At 43.0% G+C, this 19,003-nt stretch overlaps 1 protein-coding gene across 4 annotated transcripts in view; it reads left to right on the forward strand.

Annotated features, from left to right (window-relative positions):
* Positions 1-19,003, forward strand: part of LOC121096740 (S-adenosyl-L-methionine-dependent tRNA 4-demethylwyosine synthase TYW1-like) — a 107,279-nt gene that overhangs the window by 29,309 nt on the left and 58,967 nt on the right. For all 4 annotated transcript variants that reach the window (XM_040613199.1, XM_040613189.1, XM_040613174.1 and 1 more), the window contains exons 9-11: positions 2,166-2,218; positions 4,843-4,961; positions 15,443-15,552. In XM_040613199.1, the coding sequence (XP_040469133.1) occupies positions 2,166-2,218; positions 4,843-4,961; positions 15,443-15,552 (282 nt within the window). The remainder of the gene's footprint in view (positions 1-2,165; positions 2,219-4,842; positions 4,962-15,442; positions 15,553-19,003) is intronic.

The raw sequence follows: 19,003 nt of genomic DNA on the forward strand, positions 1-19,003 counted from the left end.
CCTTTTCAATGCTTGTCAAGAAGTCCTGTAAGGACATGAATTTTAGCAGCACGGGCAGGTCTCAGCTGAGATTACACATTGCTGGACAAGCCTGTTGGCAAAGAAATGCTTGAGAAATAGGCAGGACAGACCCAGCGTGGGAGAGATGATGTGATGCAGACAAATGCAGTTGCGTGCACTTGGCTGTGCTTCTGACAAGTGTCAGTCAGAAGTTGCCACAAAGTCTTCTGGGTCTTACCCAATCCTAAATAAAGATGTCCCCAATATTGCATATGGCTTTGGAGACTATTGGTTCCATGTTAGGAGGGCTGATCAGGGTTACACTGATGCCTTTCTCCAGGAAAGGATTGGATGATTGCTATGTGAAATACCAAGGCTTTTTCGTTAAGAGTTCTTTCTTTCTTGCTGTATCAGGGGTTATGCATTTAGTGGGGAAAATGTTGAAATATTGTCCATTCCCACAGAGCTGAAAATGGGAGAGGGAGCTCAGGACATGAGAGCAGCCTGACACCAAAGTCCTCAAAGCCTCACTTAATCTGGCAGTTGGCTCCTTTGCCATCTAACAGGGGGTCCCCACTGCCTGGCCCTGCCAACCATCTCCCCTGTGCTGGTCCATGTGTTTGTGCAGGCTCCTGGAGGGTCACCTCAGGGAACTGTTCAGGCCAAGATTGCACATGTCCTAACGTCCCAGCAAGGTTAGAACCAGCACAAGGAGATGGGAGCAAATACCTGGTTAAGAAGAAAGAGGAGCCTGGGCTGATGTCTGCTGGGTTTAAGTTTCAGAGTAGCTAGAGCAGCATACTCTAAATGCTGTATGATACCTTGTTAGCCACGTATGTGTCAACACAGTTTAGTTTTTAGCTAGTGCAGCTGTTGTGGAATCTGCTGTCACTGTAGTTCTGACTGGCTCAATGTCCCAGGACATGTGGAAGACTTCGGGGCACAATCACGCTCCCAAGGGATCTTGCTGTGCAGGAAACACATGGTGACAAACAAGCAGGGCAGGGTAATTGTGCTGCTTTAAATTGCAGGAAGTGAAGGCCAGTTCTTCTGCTGAGCAGGCGGCTTCTTTTGCTTGTTAAGTTCATGCTGGCTGGCAGGAAGGAGACTTGATACCTAAAACTGGATGTATTTTTTTCCCCCCTTGAACGTGTTAACAAACATCAGCCTAAAGCAGCTAGTTGAGATGTGCTGGGTTTGGGGACAACCAGGACACTGATGTATAAACACTGTGTGAATGACACAGTGAGGCTTCTCAAATCCCTCTTATTTTTATGCTGATTTTGAAGTGACTTTTAATCCTTCAGACATATTGGTCTCTAAGCACTTTTTTCAAAGAGGAAAATAACCCAACTCAAGCAGTTTGGGTAATAATAGTACTTGATGCTTAACGAACGTTGTGGAATTAATCCTCCTGGACCAATAAATTTAAATTAAATTGTGTTCATCTTGGCTGGGGAATGGGAAAGTGCTGTGAAATCTGCTTTTCTCAGGGTATGGAGGAGTGGCTGCCTTACAGTGGCTTCACCATGGCCAGTGGAGGTAGAATTGGTGAACCTGTGAAGTTTGGGTTCAGGCTGAGCCCTGCATTTTGGTTCTTTTCCTCTGCCCTCGCAGCTGCACTGTGAATCAGATGTCCTCGAGGCTTGGTCAGACCTGCCAAGGAGTAATGGCAATAGTCCCCTTCATTCTGGAGAAGAGTCTGTTCTAGGGTGATGGCTTGGGGCCAGGGAGATGCTTCTAGTTTCCTGTCCTGCTCCCTCCCATGTGCTGTTCCTTGGGGTCAGTAAGGTGGTCCCACATTGCTGAGCTAGTCCTGTTAGTCTGCTATCCTGTTATATGGAGAAATCTTCTGGCCACCCCCAGCTGATTCCAACAAGAGAGAGTAAGATTTACTTACATTACTCATATCAAGAGAAACTGTTGCAAGTTGGCCGAAGTGCCTTGGGTGGCCATGGCCTTTGCTGTGATATGCAGGCTCCTAGAATCAAATGGTGTGCTGCGGGTGGGTGTTGACATCTTGTTGGTAGTGTCACCTTTACGCTAATGTGGAAGAGCAGCACTGAAACTGTGATGCTTAATATTGTGTATCAATTGGTATGTTTTGTGTATCAATTATTGCAGGTCAAAATCAATTGTTCAATTATTATCTTGTTTGTTTTTAGGTTACAAACTAGTTGGAAGCCATTCTGGGGTGAAGCTCTGCCGATGGACAAAGGTATGCTCTCTTTTCTTTTTTCACTTTATAAATTAAAAAAAAAAGTAGTAGAGACTTGGGTATTACAATTCCCAGATGAAATAAATTTACCTACACGAGAACAAATTTTGTCTTCCAAGCTGTAGTTCTGCTTTTCAAGCTATTAAAATCCTTCTGCAGAGAGTGAGAATGTGGCTGTGGCAAAGAGCTGGGAACATAATTTTCTGTTATTTTTCCTGTTGTTCTGCTGTCTGCTGAAATATTTCCTGCCTACCGAAATATATGGCAGGGGCAGAGCACTGCAGTGAAAAGTGGGAAGGTTACGTCACCAGTGTGAGGTCTTCTGAAACAAAGACAACACAGTCCATTATTACACTGGAATGGGCACACAAAGGCATTTGAACTTCTTGTTCTGTGACTGATATATCTGGTTTGCGACAGTCAGTGCTCTTCCACTGGTTTTCAGCATTTGTCAAATAAGGTTCAGATTGAGAGGTAGCTGTTGCTTCTTAATCCTGGGACTTTTTAGAAATTACTATGTGGGGGTGTGTCTGTATGTATGTAGTTGTACATAATATGTCTGTGTGTATGTTTACATACGTATGAGAAAACTCATCCTCTAAGCTCTGCGTTTGTGTATTGTAGGCTATGTAAGCCAGTAGCTTTTTCAAGTATGCAGGCTTAAAAAAGTTCCTGGCAGAGGCACCACAGCCCTGTAGAACAAACTTCAGCCACTTTGGTATGTTTTAGCTGTCCTTTTCAGGTCCCTGAGAAGCTCAGAAGTTGAAAGCTGGTCTATAATGTTACATATTTAGGGAGTAACATTGATACAGCATACTAAAGCCTTCAGCATTTGTGGGATGATAAATGATGGGAAGCATCATCTCATTAAAATGCCAGCACATTTCTAATTCTTGTGCTGTGTCAGTGATCAGTTCCTTGGTCTCTTAGCTCTCTTTTGCTGCATGATTAACTTTGTTTATTTTTGAAAAGAGCTCTTTGAATGGCAATCCATCGAAGTGGGTGGTTGCAGTGAGGTTTTCATATTGAAATGCCTGGTATCAATGAACTGTTTCATCAAAGGACTTGTTCTTGTGAATGGTTTAAAGTGCCCTGTATTGTCATGAATATTTGTAAGACATACTGATCCCACTGGTGCTTCTGCTGTTTACTCTTAAAATATTTCTCTATCACTTTTAATGTCAGAGAAGGCCATGAAATGTTTAAAGAAAAAGTTGTCAAACTTCATCAGTGCTGTGACTGAGAGAAAACCAGAGAACCTGTTTTTATTAAAGAACTGGAATTTAATGCAGCACTGTAAAGCCATTTCACAAAATAAATAGCAGCTCTGTGTGCTTAGATAGGACCATACTATTTTTAGCTTAAGCAGGAATTGAATGTAAAGTATTCTAATAAATTGAGCTGAAATTGGTTACAGGCAGTGGCTTTGACTCAGATTCACACCAGTATGTGAATATCTTTAGGAGGCTTGTTTGAGATTTGTATCAGCAGAAAGCAGGAGCAGGGCTGGAAGGATTAGTATTAAGTAGAGTTTCATAACGATATCTCAGATTAAAATGATTGTGTTCTGTCATATTCTGGAAAAGAGTGTAAAACCTGCAAATTTTAAGAGTCGTCGATTTGTTTGTTTTATGAAATTCAAAATATAACTTGCTGTCCTAGAATTTGTGGATGTGGGTAGAATAAACAGCTTTTCCATTTTGTTCAATCTTTCAACTGTATGAAAAGGCTGTGCCTATGTTAGGGGTTACCTGTGTATTCTTTCTCTGCTGCTCAGTGGAGAATTTCTTTTGGGTCACTAGGACTCTTCAGGTAGGAGATGGTATATTAAAAGTTACTGTGTCATATTTTAGATTTTCTCTTGAGAGTAGCAGAGATCCTGTCTCATTTATTATTATTTAACTGAGATAATGAAAGACAGTCTTAGCTCCAAGCAACTTGCATGCTAAATAGGAGTTAAATCCCAGCGGGAAGGCTACTGTGGTTCTACTGTGAGGAGAAGTGCAGCGTCCTGCTGGAGCCGCTGACTGGTGTGAATGAGAGTTTATAAGGTCAGGGTATTTATTTAATTTAGTACTAGAAGAAATACTCTACTAGACAAATGAAAAGAATTGAGTGTTCAGTAGGGCAGCCTTGAAATTGATCCTTGTTACTCTTTAGTGAGCTTTTACAATAATATTTCTTGCAGCTTAAGTGGCTTCACCTGCTTGCTTTTGTTGGCTGATTCAGTTAAAACTTCAGTAAAGCACATTGTCATGCTGTGGTGTTGCAAGTGAGAAGTTATTGATTATGTTAAAGTTTCTTTCCTCTAAAACAGTTATAAATTCGACATCATAAATGCCTTTTTTTCTGTAAGGGTGTATATAAACAGTCATGCTACATACTGATCTGTGTGCTATGAAACTTTTTAAAACAGTCTGCATCTGTCGTTATTCAGACGTGCTTCACAGCTGTGACCTCGCTTGCAATGTTTGTCACAGGTGACTTTGAACACTGAAGCTGCTAGTGACTGAAAACTGCAAATATGCCTAGGGAGCAGATTTCAAACCTTTGCACTCAGTTTGGCTATAGATAGTGTGTTTTTAACTTTCTTGGTATTTGTATGTGTCTTTCTCTGCTGTTAGTCGATGCTTCGAGGCCGAGGAGGCTGCTACAAACACACATTTTATGGAATTGAGAGCCACCGCTGCATGGAGGCCACACCGAGCCTGGCTTGTGCAAACAAATGTGTCTTTTGCTGGAGGTAAAATATTAATGCAGTTTTACTTTGAGATGGGGGATCTGTTCCTCTCTGTCCCCGTCCTGTTCCTCAAACCTAGGGCAGGGTTAGTTTTGTGCCCTTTTCACTTGGAAACTGGGGGAGGAAGGATTTGGAAGGGAGCAGCGTTACTCTCTCTGTACTCTTTTCCTTCTGAGAGCTGCAGAGCCTGTGGGTCAGGGATTGCTGGAGGTGAGCTGGGTCGGTGAGCTCCACATCTTGGAGGCTGAAAAGGATCTGAGGGCTCCCAAGTACCACTTCCCCTAGAGCAGTGTCCTGTGCAGCCAGGTCTCAGGCCCCAGCAGGTGCAGACTAGCTGGGGACCAGCAGAAGGGGGAATCAGGGAGGCAGGAGACAACTCCTCTGTTTAGTGCCCTGCAATTTCCACTGCTACCTGCACTGAGCACCTGGTAGAAGTTTGATTGATTGCCTCTGGAGATCACTGTCTGGAACTCCCTGTGGCTCCTGGTGCTCTGGGGAACATGAGCTGGCTCATGTTGTGCAAAGGCACCAAGGTGCTAAGCAATGTCATTATCTAGTATCTTTTGTTTTGAAATTGGACCTTTTTTCTTTTTCCAGATACCTTCACCCCACCAATTCAACTGCATTTTCAGGGAGTGAAAAGTGTTGACTTAGTAGCTGTTGCTTTCCTAAAACACTAGCTAATAAATGACTCTTATATTTTAGTCAGTAAAGTGACCCCTTTTCTCAGCAGAATTGCTTTGCTGTTAATTCTCTAAAGGAAATGAACTTTGCCAGGATCTGAACTGTGAGCTGCTCTAGCACTGCTTCCTCACCAAAATGCCTGGAGTTTTGAGGGAGGGTTTTGCTCGGCTGGAGGAGTGCAGGATGGGATCGGTGAAACAGAGAGGCTCAGCAGAAATAAAAGCAGTGACATGAAAGCATACTGAGTGGGAGGATGTGGAGGCTATTCTTTGAGTTCTTTTGTCTTCTACCTTGCTAGCTAATTCATACCGTGGGGGCTGTGCTGCTTTTGGTATTTATGCCTACCCTGGGGGGCTGGGTGCCAATAACACCCATTCCATCCCTTAGCCTGGGTGTCCAACATTGCAATATTTCCATGGAAAACCAGCCAAATTCTGAGTACACTTCCTGTCTTTCATAGCTTCAAGTTTTAATAATGCAAATATTTCATGAGAATATTTAAATGACAGCATCAGTGCAGAATAACTGCTATAATTTTGAAGGTGCTTTGAAGATCTCTCCCATGTTAGTGTTAAGTATAAGCATTAGATGCTGGTCATCCTGTTAAGTTTGCATTTGGGAGTCTATTCCAAAATGTTAATTGGTGCTCTTGATGGTCTTTCATCATATCCTGGCTTGAAAGGACACAGGAAGTGGCATGTTTAATGTGCAGGTTTTGCTGCTTTTCTTCAGAGCAATCTAATGACTGGGAAGAAAAATGTACTGCTCATATTTTTTCCCATGTATCACCTAGCAGTGGTGCATTTAGTTCTACAGTGGTGACTGTACTGGTAGGAAGATGATTACTGTGCATGTTATCTCTCTGTCCGTACACAAAAGTTGTATCGTAAACAACAAATAGAAAGCAATAACATCATCAGAATGAGGCATTTTGTTCCTAATATTGTACTGCAGACCACTGATGCTGTTCCCCTTCAAAGTGACCCAACTCAGTATTTTGTAGCAGCAGCAGCCTGTGCCTGGAGTATGGGACTGATTCAGGGAAGTCAAACAAGTGCAAATTGAAAAGTTCGGTAATTGGGATAAATCACCATGTGTGATACATTCCAGGTGCCTGTATGGCATCATTCTGTAACTGTCACTTTTAAAAGGGATCCTGAAAACAGTAGCCTTAATGGTAACAGTGCTTATTTCACTAATGGTAGCAACCTGAATTCAAGGAAACAGCTTTTCAGGGGGACTGTGCTGAACAATGTTCTCACTTATTTACCTTCTGGTGAAGTGCGTTGCAGTTGTTTAACTCTTACATGTGGACTGCTGTGTGTTGTCTTTTCTCAGACCTCTACCAAGCTGGAAGACTTAAGGCTCAGTGTGAGACTTATCCCAAGGTTTGCTTTATTTACACCTTAAGCCTGACATAACCAGAACTACTGCTGGAAGAAGCTTTCTTCACTTTGGATGCTTTTCAGATCCTGTGCTTGGGCTGCTGCAGCCTTCATGTGGCTGTGGGCTGTACTGATCGGGTTAATTTGGTGTAGGTAGAAGGGACTTCCATACCCACTCTCCTTGCTACTGATTGCATGTCAGCACAGTTCACACACCCTGCAGCCAGGGCTATCTATACACTTTTTATTTTAAACCCACCACACCTTGGAGATTATTAATCATGTGAGACTAAATGTAGACTTGCAGTCACCAGTAGCTGGGTAGGATAAATATGTTACCTTCTTATTAGCAGTTACCATCTGTGCTGTTGCAGACATATGAAGCAATAGTTTTGATCTACTGTTGGCAAAATGTTTTTAATACAAGTTGTATGCCTTGCTGGTCTCATCGTGTAGCTGTGCACACTAAAGTTGCAGATAAGACTGTTGTGATTGGTTTGGTTTTTTTTTCCTTGATCTCTTCAAGACTGTCTGCCAGTGTTCCCACCTGTATAATCCCTGCAGCTCTCCCAGAATTGCTGAGGAAAAGGCCAAGGAGCCTGTTTTTCTCTTCCTCACTTTGGGAAGAAATGCTGTGGTTCAGCTGCTTTCCCTGGGAATTGGATGTTATGGTAGCTGGCTGGTCGTGACTGGCAGATTATGGCCCTGAACCAGGAATCATGGGTGGAGCAAGCATCCAAACACACTCAGAAAGTTATGGGTTTTTTTGTAAAAGATGCAGCTTGACTCTGCACTGGAAATCTTCCATCTTGTGCCTGGAAGCAGTGCATCCCTGGTAGAGAACAAGCCTGTAGTGCCCCCTTCCTGGCTTGTGTTTCCCTGCCTCTCCCCCTCAGAGTGCTGGCTGAGAGTTTTATGCAGAATTACAATGTGGCAGCTGCTTTGGAAGGCTGGAAAAGCAGAATGTTCGTTTGTATAATGTTCCCCCTGCAAGACAGCACTTATGCTGTGTTGAACTCCTGAGGCTGTTGCATCAAGAGCGTGGTGGAGGAGAGAGAAACCCCATACCTTAATTACTGCAACATAGCAAAGTCATAATTCTCCTTACAAAAATAGTCTGTCACTATCCATTATTGCTCTCAGCTGGTCTTGCTGTGTTTCTAGTGTCTCTTTAGCTTAATTGTCTAAATGGAAATGTGCAAGTGACCAAATCTTTTAATCAATTAGAGCAAATGTGAGGACTGAGGCTTTCTGACACTGTACTGTGGCGCAGTCACCAGGCAAACCTGATTTGATTATGTTTTCTGGCTGAGTGTCTAAAGCACAATCAATTATTGTGGAGAGATGGAACAGCTAAGTAAGATTTAAATTAATAGGGTTTATTATTTTTGCATCTGTGGAGGAGGGAAACCAGACAGAGTGAAATATCCTGTAAAGAAATTGGTTCATATTTCTTCTGTAACTTTATGATGTTTATACCTGTACTTGAAGGTTTCAGTTTTAGATTGTACAGTAGACAACTGAAGTTCTGTTCAGACAATCTAAATAAGTGTATAGACAAAAGCCAGTGATCACAGTAAGCCCTGCAAAATGAAGAGACTCAAAACTAATAATTTCTCATAGAGTTACTTAAGATCATTGAAAAATTAAGAAACTGAAAACATAAAACAAAAGCTTCTTCTCGTTAAGTAATTTGACTCCAGAGGCTAAATTCTTCAGGGAAATGTGAAGTGTTATGATACCAAAGGAACTGACACTACAGGTTTGTGAGACTTGGAACCTGAGCCTGAAAGCTCAGTCACCTTGCATCTGAAGTCCTTGTCCTGCCAAGTTAAAACTCTCTACTCCCAGTGTTTCAATTTGGTTATTTTTTTGTTTACGGAATTGATATATTGTGACCCAAGGTTCATTGTTTCATTCAGATTTGATTCTTCACTGCTTTGTTGGCCTCTGGGCCTGTCTGTCCTCCAGAAGCCTGTGAAATAACCATATAAATGGGGTGGGGGACAGGACATCATAGGATATACCTAGCTCATGCCCTGTCAATGGTAAAAAAGAAAAAGTCATGGTGCCTTTATGTGCTGCTCTCCCAGCACTATAATAATTTGAGGCATTTCTAGGAGAAAATGTTAGTGTGGCCCATCAGGTGGGATGGGAGCAGACCCTGGTTGACTGTCTTGGCTGGGTGCGTATGTGCCAGCTTGCAGGAGCGTTGGCGCTTTGCTAAGATGCTGGCAGTGCCTTGTACTTGATGCTTGTGCAGGATGGAGTTGTACCAGTTTCTTGGTACTGTGCAACAGGGTGGCTCTCCGTATCAGACACTGTTTTGCCAAATAGGGCACAGAAGCGTGGGGGTAAGGTCACTGTAAATGCACTTAATCCCAAAAGTAGTATCTGCCATGTGAGGATTCCCACCTCACACTGTGCAGTGAGCAGTATTTTCACTCCCGTTATGCAAAAGGTTTATGAAAGAAAAAATACCCTACCAGCAACTTGCTGGGATTGAAATCTATGCTATTTTACAGCAGTGCATGTTTTCCTGGTCTTGGACTTGTTGAAGGCTTTTGCAGTTGTCATTATTTACATATTTATGGCATCAGTAGTGAATATAAGCAGATGATTTACTACGAAATAATATGTCTTGATAGTTACTGTGGGTGGTTGGTGACTTAGTACTCTGTTACACTAATGTGATGGAGTGGTTGTGGGCTTTGAAAGTGAACTTGTACATTCAGGTTTGTTTTGAAATAAACTTTGAGACTGTGCTGAACATGATTCTGCTGGGAAGGAATTAAATATCTTTAAAAGAGCCCAGGGCAAACTTCTGGGAGGTGCTCAGCATTGCCTGCCTTTCTAGAAACTGTGGTCTTAAAAGCGAAGTGAACATTTTGTAGAGTTGAGATGTAGTATTTCAGCCTGGGATGTCTTCCATCCCTAAGATTTCAGAAGTATGAGTTAGGAAAGAATCATAAATTGTTTATCTTGGCAGTGTTGGGTTAATGACTGGACTTGATCTTAAAAGGTCTTTTCCAAGTCCACCACTAAACTGTGTCCCTAAGCACCACATACATCTACACATCTTTTGTATATACCTCTGGGGATTGTGACTTCCCTGGGCAGCTTGTGCTGATGCTCAACCACCCTTGCAGTGAAGAAATTTTTCCTAATACCCAACCTAAACCTCCCCAGCACAACTTGAGGCTGTTTCCTCTTGTCCTGTTGTTTCTTATCTGGGAGAAGAGACTGACCCCCACCTCTCTACACCCTCAAGTGGTTGTAGAGAGTGAGAAGGTCCCCCCTGAGCCTCCTTTTCTCCAGGCTAAACACCCCCCCGCATTGCCATAGCTGCTCCTTATGACACTTGTGCTCCAGCCCCACTGCCTGGCTCTGGACACACTCCAGCTCCTCAATGTCTGTCTGGGGATGAGCAGCCCAAAACTGAACGCAGTGTCTGATGTGTGGCCTCACCAGTGCCAGTACCAGAAGTGGGTTCTTTCAAAAATCTTCTAAAGTTCGGTCCTCTCTCAGTTCAGAGGAACTGGCAAAACCAACCTAGTAAAGACCTCACTAATGGTACTGTATCATGAGGTGAGTTAATGGTACTGGATCGTGAGTTGCTGCCAGGTGTTGTAATACAAGCAAGGTATCTTGCAAGGAGAAAACTACATTACTTTTGATGGAGCAGATGATTTGAAAAAACTTTAGGTAAGTTAGTGAGGGTACAGCTGCAATATACTCCTACTGAAAACGCAGAAGTTATGGGTTGATTTATTTTGTTCAAAAGTCATCAATTCATTTTGGGCTTTTTCACCTGTTTCTGAAAAATCTTTTAAAGTTTATTTTAATTTATTTAGATCTAAATAAATCTTTTAAAGTTTACTTTAAAACATGAGAAGTCCAAATTTTCTTTTGGAAATACTGAGTATTTTCTCATTTTTAAAGTGAGTTTTCTTTGGATATTCAGATATCCAAACACTTCAGTCTTAGTTCTCCAATTTTTTCTTCTCTAAAATTGTTTAAATTTATCAGCATTTAACAACAAACTTATGCCTTTTGAAAAGCTTTTATTTTCCTGAATTTATTAGTAATAAACCTGTTATTTTTCTCATTCGTACAGCTCAAAAGATTGCTTAGAGCAACATGACAATTGCCTACTATCTTTCAAAAACTTCTGTAGAAATGCTGTGTTCCTCTTCCTCAGATGGTGGTCTAGATAGAGATTTTGTTGTTCCTATCAAAACTTGTCTTTTTAAAGTGGGTGTTACCTGATTTGTAGAAAAGAAATCTGAGAGACTTGAAGTCTTTACTTTATCTCTGCTAAAAGGCATTTTGCAGTCAAATGCAAGTTATGACTATGTGATACCATCAACGTGGTGATCTTCTTCATTGCATGTTGTCCTCCCCAAGTTTGCATCTCCAGCCAGATTGGTTCCCCCTCAGATGTAAGGTTGGCTCCTGAGCCATCCATCATTCAGCTTCTGGGAGCTGTTGAATAAGACCACTCCAGGACCTGACCTTGCAGATGCCTTTTGGATAGATCTAGCGTCCTACTGAACCGGTGGTAACTCATCTTCAAGTTTTCCACCCAGACTTGTTCTCTCTTACAAGTGTAAGTGTTACTTACGGACTGTTTCTTTGGCAGATTATGGGAATAATGGATAAGATGGCATCAAAAGCTCAACATCTTCTCCTTTCCCTTTGTCTGCAGGTACCAGTGGTGGTCTTGGTGTGAAATGTTATCAGCAGATTCATGTTGGCTGTTACCTATCCCAGCGCTGTGTTCTGGGGCTCACAAACATTTACTTAATCCAATATGTATTGAGGAGCTGGCAGTTAGGAGGGGCTAGTATAGAAATCTTTGGCTTCTGCTGAAGTGGGCATTGCGTTTGCACTTTTCCAGTGTGTTTTAAGTCACTTTCACATGCTCCTCACAGACTTCCAGCCTACTGCTAGCAACCTCAATACTGCAGCCAGTTCATCCAGCATGCCTTAGGGGTGAATTTAGCAGGCCTAGTGAAAATGTTTCCTTTAGATTAAATCTAATTTGTCCTCTTCCTAGTCCAGTCTGGGCTCTTCCCATTGCTGTCAGGAGGAAGCAGAAGAAAAGGTGTAAATAGGTTTCTTGTAATCATGGAGAAACATTGAGTATTATTTGCTTGTGCGTTGGATGAGCTTTTTTCTTAGTCTTCCTCTTATTCCTCACATCATTATAGGGAAAGTGGTTCTTCTTGGCCCTTTTGTATGTTCTTTGCTAGTTGTATCTGTTGGGTTTTTTTTGCCTTGCCTATCTTCTGATGATGATCCTGTGTTCTTGTGCTACTGCTCTTATTTTTCAGCTGGAGGATCACAAGGTTGCAGAAGAGCAGGCTGATTTCTTGTTACTCTTCCTAGCTTTGTTTTTTATTGCTGCAGTTTGCCTTTCTGCCTTCATAGGCTTCAAAGAACTTCCAGTTCTCCTGAACCCCTTTGCCCTTCAACTCCTGTCCTCTGGGATCTTGCCCACTGGTTCTCAGGGTTCACTGAAGTCTGCTTCATGAGCTCTCTTGTTTTTTTTCTTTCCCTCCTCTTCCTGAGAACCATGTGCTCTGTCCTTTGTGATCACTGCCACCAGCCTTTCCTCACCATCATGTTCCCCGCCAGGTATCAACGTTGATCAGTTGATCACTGCAGTAAATGGGACTTTATACTCATGTGGCATTTTCCCTCAAAGTTTCTTGAAAGACTTGATAATGCTAAGCATTGCTACAGAAGACAGCAACCATTTTAAGAGGGTATAGAAGCAAAAGCTGATTAAGTAATATAATATACAAGCGATCATGGAGGGGGATGTGCTGCCCCACTGAAGCATACGCCTCCACAAAAGTCTGATTGTTCTTCACCGATGCTTTGGTATTGCTGGCCAGTAATACTGGTCGATCAAAGGTCTGATGAGAATGCAAATAAGCCTGGATGGAGGCAGGCTTGTTAGCCAGAGGTGAGCTGAGAGCTACCCATCATGTTTTGTGCAGTCTTGCATCACTCCATGGTGGTGGGGTGCTGTGGCGGTGATGGCTTGTCTCTGCAGTAGCAAACCAAACCTGTTTCGCACCTGGAATATTTGATAAAAGAAGGGTTTTCTGGTGTGGGTGGCTTGGGGTGAGATTATGTTTTTGGCTTGTGTTCTTTCAGGAAGGGAAGGAATCCTATGCACAATTACCTGCTTGAGGCTTGAGTAGGTGAGGGGGTTAATGTGGAGGGTCAGAGAGCCTGCAGGGGAATGGGAAGGTGACTGAAATTCTGTCTGTGCCAAGGGCTGTGAAACAATCTCATCAGCCACAAGACATGACTTTTTCTCCCCCTATTACAAGAGAAACTGCTTTTTGCCAAATAAGCTGCTTTGTTGGCATGACCTGGTATGTTTATTAAACAGTTAGAATGTGTTAAAAATTCAAGGACTGTTAGAAACTAATAGCTGTCCAGTGTGCATCAAGAGGCTATTGATTTTCTGCCAACTTGCCTTATTAAATATACAAGGTACAAGTCATGTAGTTAAACATATAAGGGTTTTATAAATGCCTTTTATAGTTGGCATTCAGAAAACTTTCCATGTTGGCAGACAGGGAAAAAAAAACCCCAATCCACGGAAATTTGAAAAGCAAAGCTGTTTTAGCTAAAAGGATCTTTGAGATGTATAGTAGTTTGAGAGCAGCATTCCAGTCTTCGCTCTTGAGGCGAATGAAGAAATGCTTGGGCCAGAGGGGTGTTATTACTGGTGCTGCGTCTAGAGTTTGTGTGTTTTAGCTCTATCAAAGCGTGGAGCTGCAGGACTTTCTCACTTGAAGTCAGGGGGAGTCTCTTGAGTGTCTTCAGTAAGTGCAGGCCCAGTGCCTTCATTCTGAGGAAGTGCTTCCCTGTCTTTTCTGCTTTAACCTTTAGTTAAATGCTGGGCATCAAGTCCTGATACCTGTGTAGCTGGAAGGCTGAATACGGCAGGTAACTTCACAGTCATCTCTGTGGCTGACTTCCAGGGATGATGGAGAGTGGTACAGGGAGCAGAGATCAGCTGGCCAGAAAAAAGTGTTTCAGGAGTCTTTATTGCTTGGTCTTGTTTTCTTGACTAGATATGTTTTGAATCCAGCAGTGCTATGCTGAAAGATGCTGCAAAATTTGCTACTCTTCTGTTAATAAATTCCTCTGAGCTACAATGGAATTGGTAGAATAAAAGCAGAGGAACAAAATATGTATCATATTTTGGAAAAAAAGCAGGAGAACATGGGAAAAGAGCAAGGAGGTGAAGTGCAGGAATTCATTGTTTTTCTTAGGATGATACTTAAAGGCTGAAATGTCCCTGCTCAATACCAGTCTAAGTGTGGCAAGGCTGGTGGAAAATTCCTCTCACCAGGGAGAGCTCTGTGGTCTTGTACAGGCTCTCTCTGGGTTGTGTTTGTCTGGGTGTGAGCATGATGGGTTGTACCCCATTGCTTGGAATATTTAATTTGGTGGTCAGAATGTGCTTTTTTCGCAGGTGACTTAAAATGGATCTATAACATCCTCTCATCTTAATGAAAGAGGGAGTGGGGAGAAACTCCACATATCTTCCAGGCGCTTGGGTGGATTCGCCTGGGTAGGCTTTTTCCATTTTTGAAGAAAACAAAATATGGGTCCAGTCGTCCTTTCTGGGTAGGCAAGGTTGGCTTCCTAACACAGTATGACGCAAGTTGTCCCTTAGTTGGAAGATCAGTGGTTTTTCTCCTGCAGTCTGCTTGGCTCAGAGAAGTTAACATTTTGTTTCTATTTTTTGCATTTGGGTTTCAGTAACGTGGTAGCTAGCAGGTCTCAGAAGTGATGAGAAGCCCCTATGGAGTAAGTCTGGGAGATTAACCAGATCCACCAGCAGTGCACCTCAAGCATACAGCAGACTTCCTAGTTTCTTCATACAGTTTGAAGTAGTCTGCCCTCATCTGTCTTGTTACTACAGCATCACAGAAAGACTGGATGAGAAACTAATCCCGTCCTTCTCTGGGTGGTAGTTGGTACCTTTGCAATGGAACTAAAAATGGCTTGGGGCCTTCCTTTTCTAGTGCTTTGCACAGCTGTGGCTAGAGGAAGAGTTTGAACCAGTTTTCCTTTCTTTACAGAGGTCTTTCTGGCTGCAGAGCATCCTTTTAGCTTAGAAGCTTTTTAGCTGTCCTTCAAAATAGGTATGTTAAGTTTAATATAGATGGCAAGGTCCATTCTTCCTTCTAGGGAGACAGAACCTGGGCAGAGGGGGATGTGAGAATGGTGTTCACAGATGACATCTGACATTTGTGTTGGAAGCAGGATACCACTGAGAGTTTCTTGTTGCTTTTAGCATTGCTAACCAAGGTCAAAGTCCTCAGGGCGACAGCAGGCGTGTTATAAATGGCAGTAAATAACTGTCTCTTTTTCCTTCAGACATCATACAAATCCAGTGGGTACAGAGTGGCGATGGAAAATGGACCAGCCTGAAATGATCTTGCAGGAAGCTATTGAGAACCATCAGAACATGATCAAGCAGTTCAAAGGTAACTTCTCCCATTTCTTCCCTGTTAATGATGCTTTTAGAAGATAACCAGCAGCATCATCTTTAAAGCAGAGATGAAAACATTCTGGTCATCTGTCAGGTGCTGGGAAGGAGTTGTGAGTTTTATGATATCATAAAGATGGGTAAGTAAGGAGAAACTTCTGTGGCGCATGTAATGTTTTTGGAGATGTTCTGCCTTTTTTTTGACGTAAGAACACGAGTCAGTCCTTGGGTATCTGCTGGTGCCTTGAAGGACTACAGTGGAGTTGACTCTTGTGCTTCTTGACAGTTGTCATCTCCTCTTTGCTCAGTGTGCGTGGAGGCTTCTGCAGTGGTTAAAGCTGGCCTGGACAATGAGGAGTCTTGAATCTCGTGTAAAAGTGAGGGTTGGTAGAAGGCAAAAAAGTCAATGTTGAACCTGATGGGAAATATGCTGCCCTTTGCCTGCGGCATGTGTGGTCTGGGTCACAGCTCTAGAGCTTGGCCGGGGAAAGCAGTGAAGGTGCTGCAGTGGGCTAGGGAAAGGTGATGTCAGTTTGGTAGGGGAGGCTTTCCATGGGGAAGAGGTAACAAGGTGAGAGGTGGTCGTTGGTGGTAGCATTGCATCTTCTTTCAGACTAAGCAAAGCACAGCTGTCGGTGCTCAAGGCAGGGCAGTCTGTAAGGAAGTGCAGGTCTCATTCCCCAGCCTCGGTATGCAGCCATGTGGGCAGTGTGGGGAGAGCCCTGAGCTAAGGCGAGATGCCAGCAGCAGTGCTGCCTGACTGGCTGGGGCAGAGCTGCTGCAGGGTTTCCTGGCTGCCTGTTAACTCAGCTGGTGGGATGCAGTGCCAGCACAGCAGGAGTTTGGTACAGGTGGCTTGCATGCTTGAAGAGCATGTTAGGATGTCAAATCTTGTCAGGAAGACTAGAGCAGCCATAGAAGACTGTTACAGCTATAGGCAAGTGTTCATGGTTAGCACTTAAGGCACTGAGCACTTTTCAGACTCTGCTGTTTTCAGTCTGTTCTGGATAGTCAGGCTCTTAGATGAAATGTAGCTGGGCATGCTGAGAGGATTGTGACTAAGAACTTGAGGTCAAGCTCATGGCTGATAACAAGCAGGGTGCTTCAGGGGTTGTATTATATCAGTTGCCAGGTCATCATCTCCATCAACAAATGAGGATGATGATGGAGAACACCCTCAGCGACTTTGCAGGTGATCCTAATTTAGGGAGCGTGGCAGGCATACTTGGTGGCACAGCTTTACTTCAGTGGGACCTTGAGAAACACGAGTCTTGGGCCAACAGATACATGTGGAGCTCAGCAAGAAGTGGAAGGTTGTGTATGAGAGTGTTACAACCTCATGTCAGTCCCTGCTGGGAGACCCACCTGCCACAGTAGAACATGGGGCAGTAGGCTTAGGTTTCTGTTTGAGAGATTCAAATTAGAGATCAACATAAGCTTGTTCAGCCAACATTGTGTCCAGAGAGGTAAAGGACCCTCCAACCTTGGAGGCTCTCAAGTCAAGCCATTATCACCCCAGTCCAGTGTTGGCAGTTGTCCTCTCTGAGCAAGAGGCTGAACTAGAGACCTGCGGGAGCCCCCCCAGCTTAAAGTTCTGTGGCTTTAGTTAAGAGAGTTAAAATTGAAAGGCTTAAACAATAGCACCCCCCCCTCATTTTTATGAGGCAGGACTTGACTCAAAATAATCTTTTACGTTTGCTTAGGAAAAAGAAAGCGATGACTAGATTTGCATGCAGCTGCTGATGGTGTATTAGGGTATGCTTGTGAAGGCTGCAGTTGCCCTCAAGCTGTGCAGTACTCGTGCAGTGCGATGGAAGTGTAGCCCTTGTGTGATGGATGTGTGGCAGAAATGTATGTTGTTTGCACTGAAGAAAGATGAAAAGCAAAGTCACTTTGCAGATACTTGAAAGCCCTACCTTCTGAAAGCTGAGTGTAGAAATATGTTTAAACCCAACTTCAGACTAAGGAATAATCTTCTCCTCCTTCTCTTACTATGCCCTGGTATCTTACGAAAAAGGGTTGAGAAGAGTGAGGGATTCTAGATGGACTTGGCAGCATCTGAAAATATTCCCAGTGTCCGGAGGCCTTTAAGAACAATCCTGTTTTCTCTTTTTGGAGCTTGTTTTCCACTAAAAAAAATTGCATATATTCCCTGAAACTTGCATGTCCATCCTCAGCACAGTTATGCTTGACCTGGAACTGTGAAAGGAGAAAATAATAAAAAAAAAAAAGCTCTGAGCTAGAGCTGTGCTGCAAAGTGGAAAACGAAAAGATGTGTTACTTTTGCTGAGTGATACATGGCAATGCACTTCTTGTCTTGGGAGCCTAAAAGTAAAAGTTTTATTAATGAGAAGACAAATCAATAAGAAAAGCCCAGTAGCTTGCTGTTACATTTTGTGAATTTTACATTGTCACTTCCCTAAGGTGCATGTGAAAATATTGTTAGAGTAGAATCAGTGAAAGAAAAATTGAGTTGAAACACTGTGCTGAAGTCAGGGAGGGTTAAAAGCTGCGCAGTGTCTTGCAGGACAGAAGTTCCTGCGTGCTGTGCCAGAGCTGTCCTCTTGTCCAGGCTGGAAGTGCCTCAGGCAGAACACATGACTATTTCTGGCAAACTTAAAAGCACTCCACAAATAGTAGGTTGGATTTTATTACGATTGGTTTTTAAAAGAAAAAACCCACACCAAACCCCTACAAATGACCCCAAAGCTTGAGCAGTGAGGTGGACTAGGTTGCTGCTTTGAAGAAGGGCAGATTGCAGCTGGGCTCTGTGGTACTGGCTGGGCAGCCACAGGCACACAGAGGAGTTTCCAGCAGTGTGCTGCGTGTGGCTGCTGAGATGTTTGAACACAGATCTCCATCTTCAAGCAGACCAGACTGTTTGGGCTGCTGGAGAAGAAAGCATGGGAAAAATACCCTAGCTAGAGAGCCCTCAAGGCTCCTCAAGTGTCTGATAATGCTGCTGAGATAACACAAAAGATTTTTGAATAAATTTGTTCTCTTTCTAATACCAGTACCAAAGTTTTGCATTCAGGTACACATACAGACATCTCTATGTGCCAAAGGAAATGGTGAGCTAATCTGATGCTTTATTAATTCTACACATTGTAGTGAAAATGAAATATCCTTTGAAGGAACAGAAGAATTCTTGGGGACCCCCTGTCCTGTAGGGTATCCTAGAGGATGGCACACTATCCTGTAAGAGTCCCTGTGATGGTTTTAGAGATGATGATGATGTTTCATCTTTTAGCGTTGCCATAGTTTTGTACTGGTTTTGAAGACCATAGACATTAATGTCACATAATTCTTTTTTAAACTAACTGATGGAGACACATCTTACTGATAGGGAGCTAAGGTGGGAAAGTGTGAAGTAGTTTATTTGATGGATACATTTTCTCAGTAGTGGCTAGTAAATCTCTGTGCCCTTGTGAAGGGCACACACAGAATAG

This window comes from Falco naumanni, chromosome 1 (genome assembly GCF_017639655.2).
Source record: "Falco naumanni isolate bFalNau1 chromosome 1, bFalNau1.pat, whole genome shotgun sequence".
In the NCBI taxonomy this organism is placed as follows: domain Eukaryota; kingdom Metazoa; phylum Chordata; class Aves; order Falconiformes; family Falconidae; genus Falco; species Falco naumanni.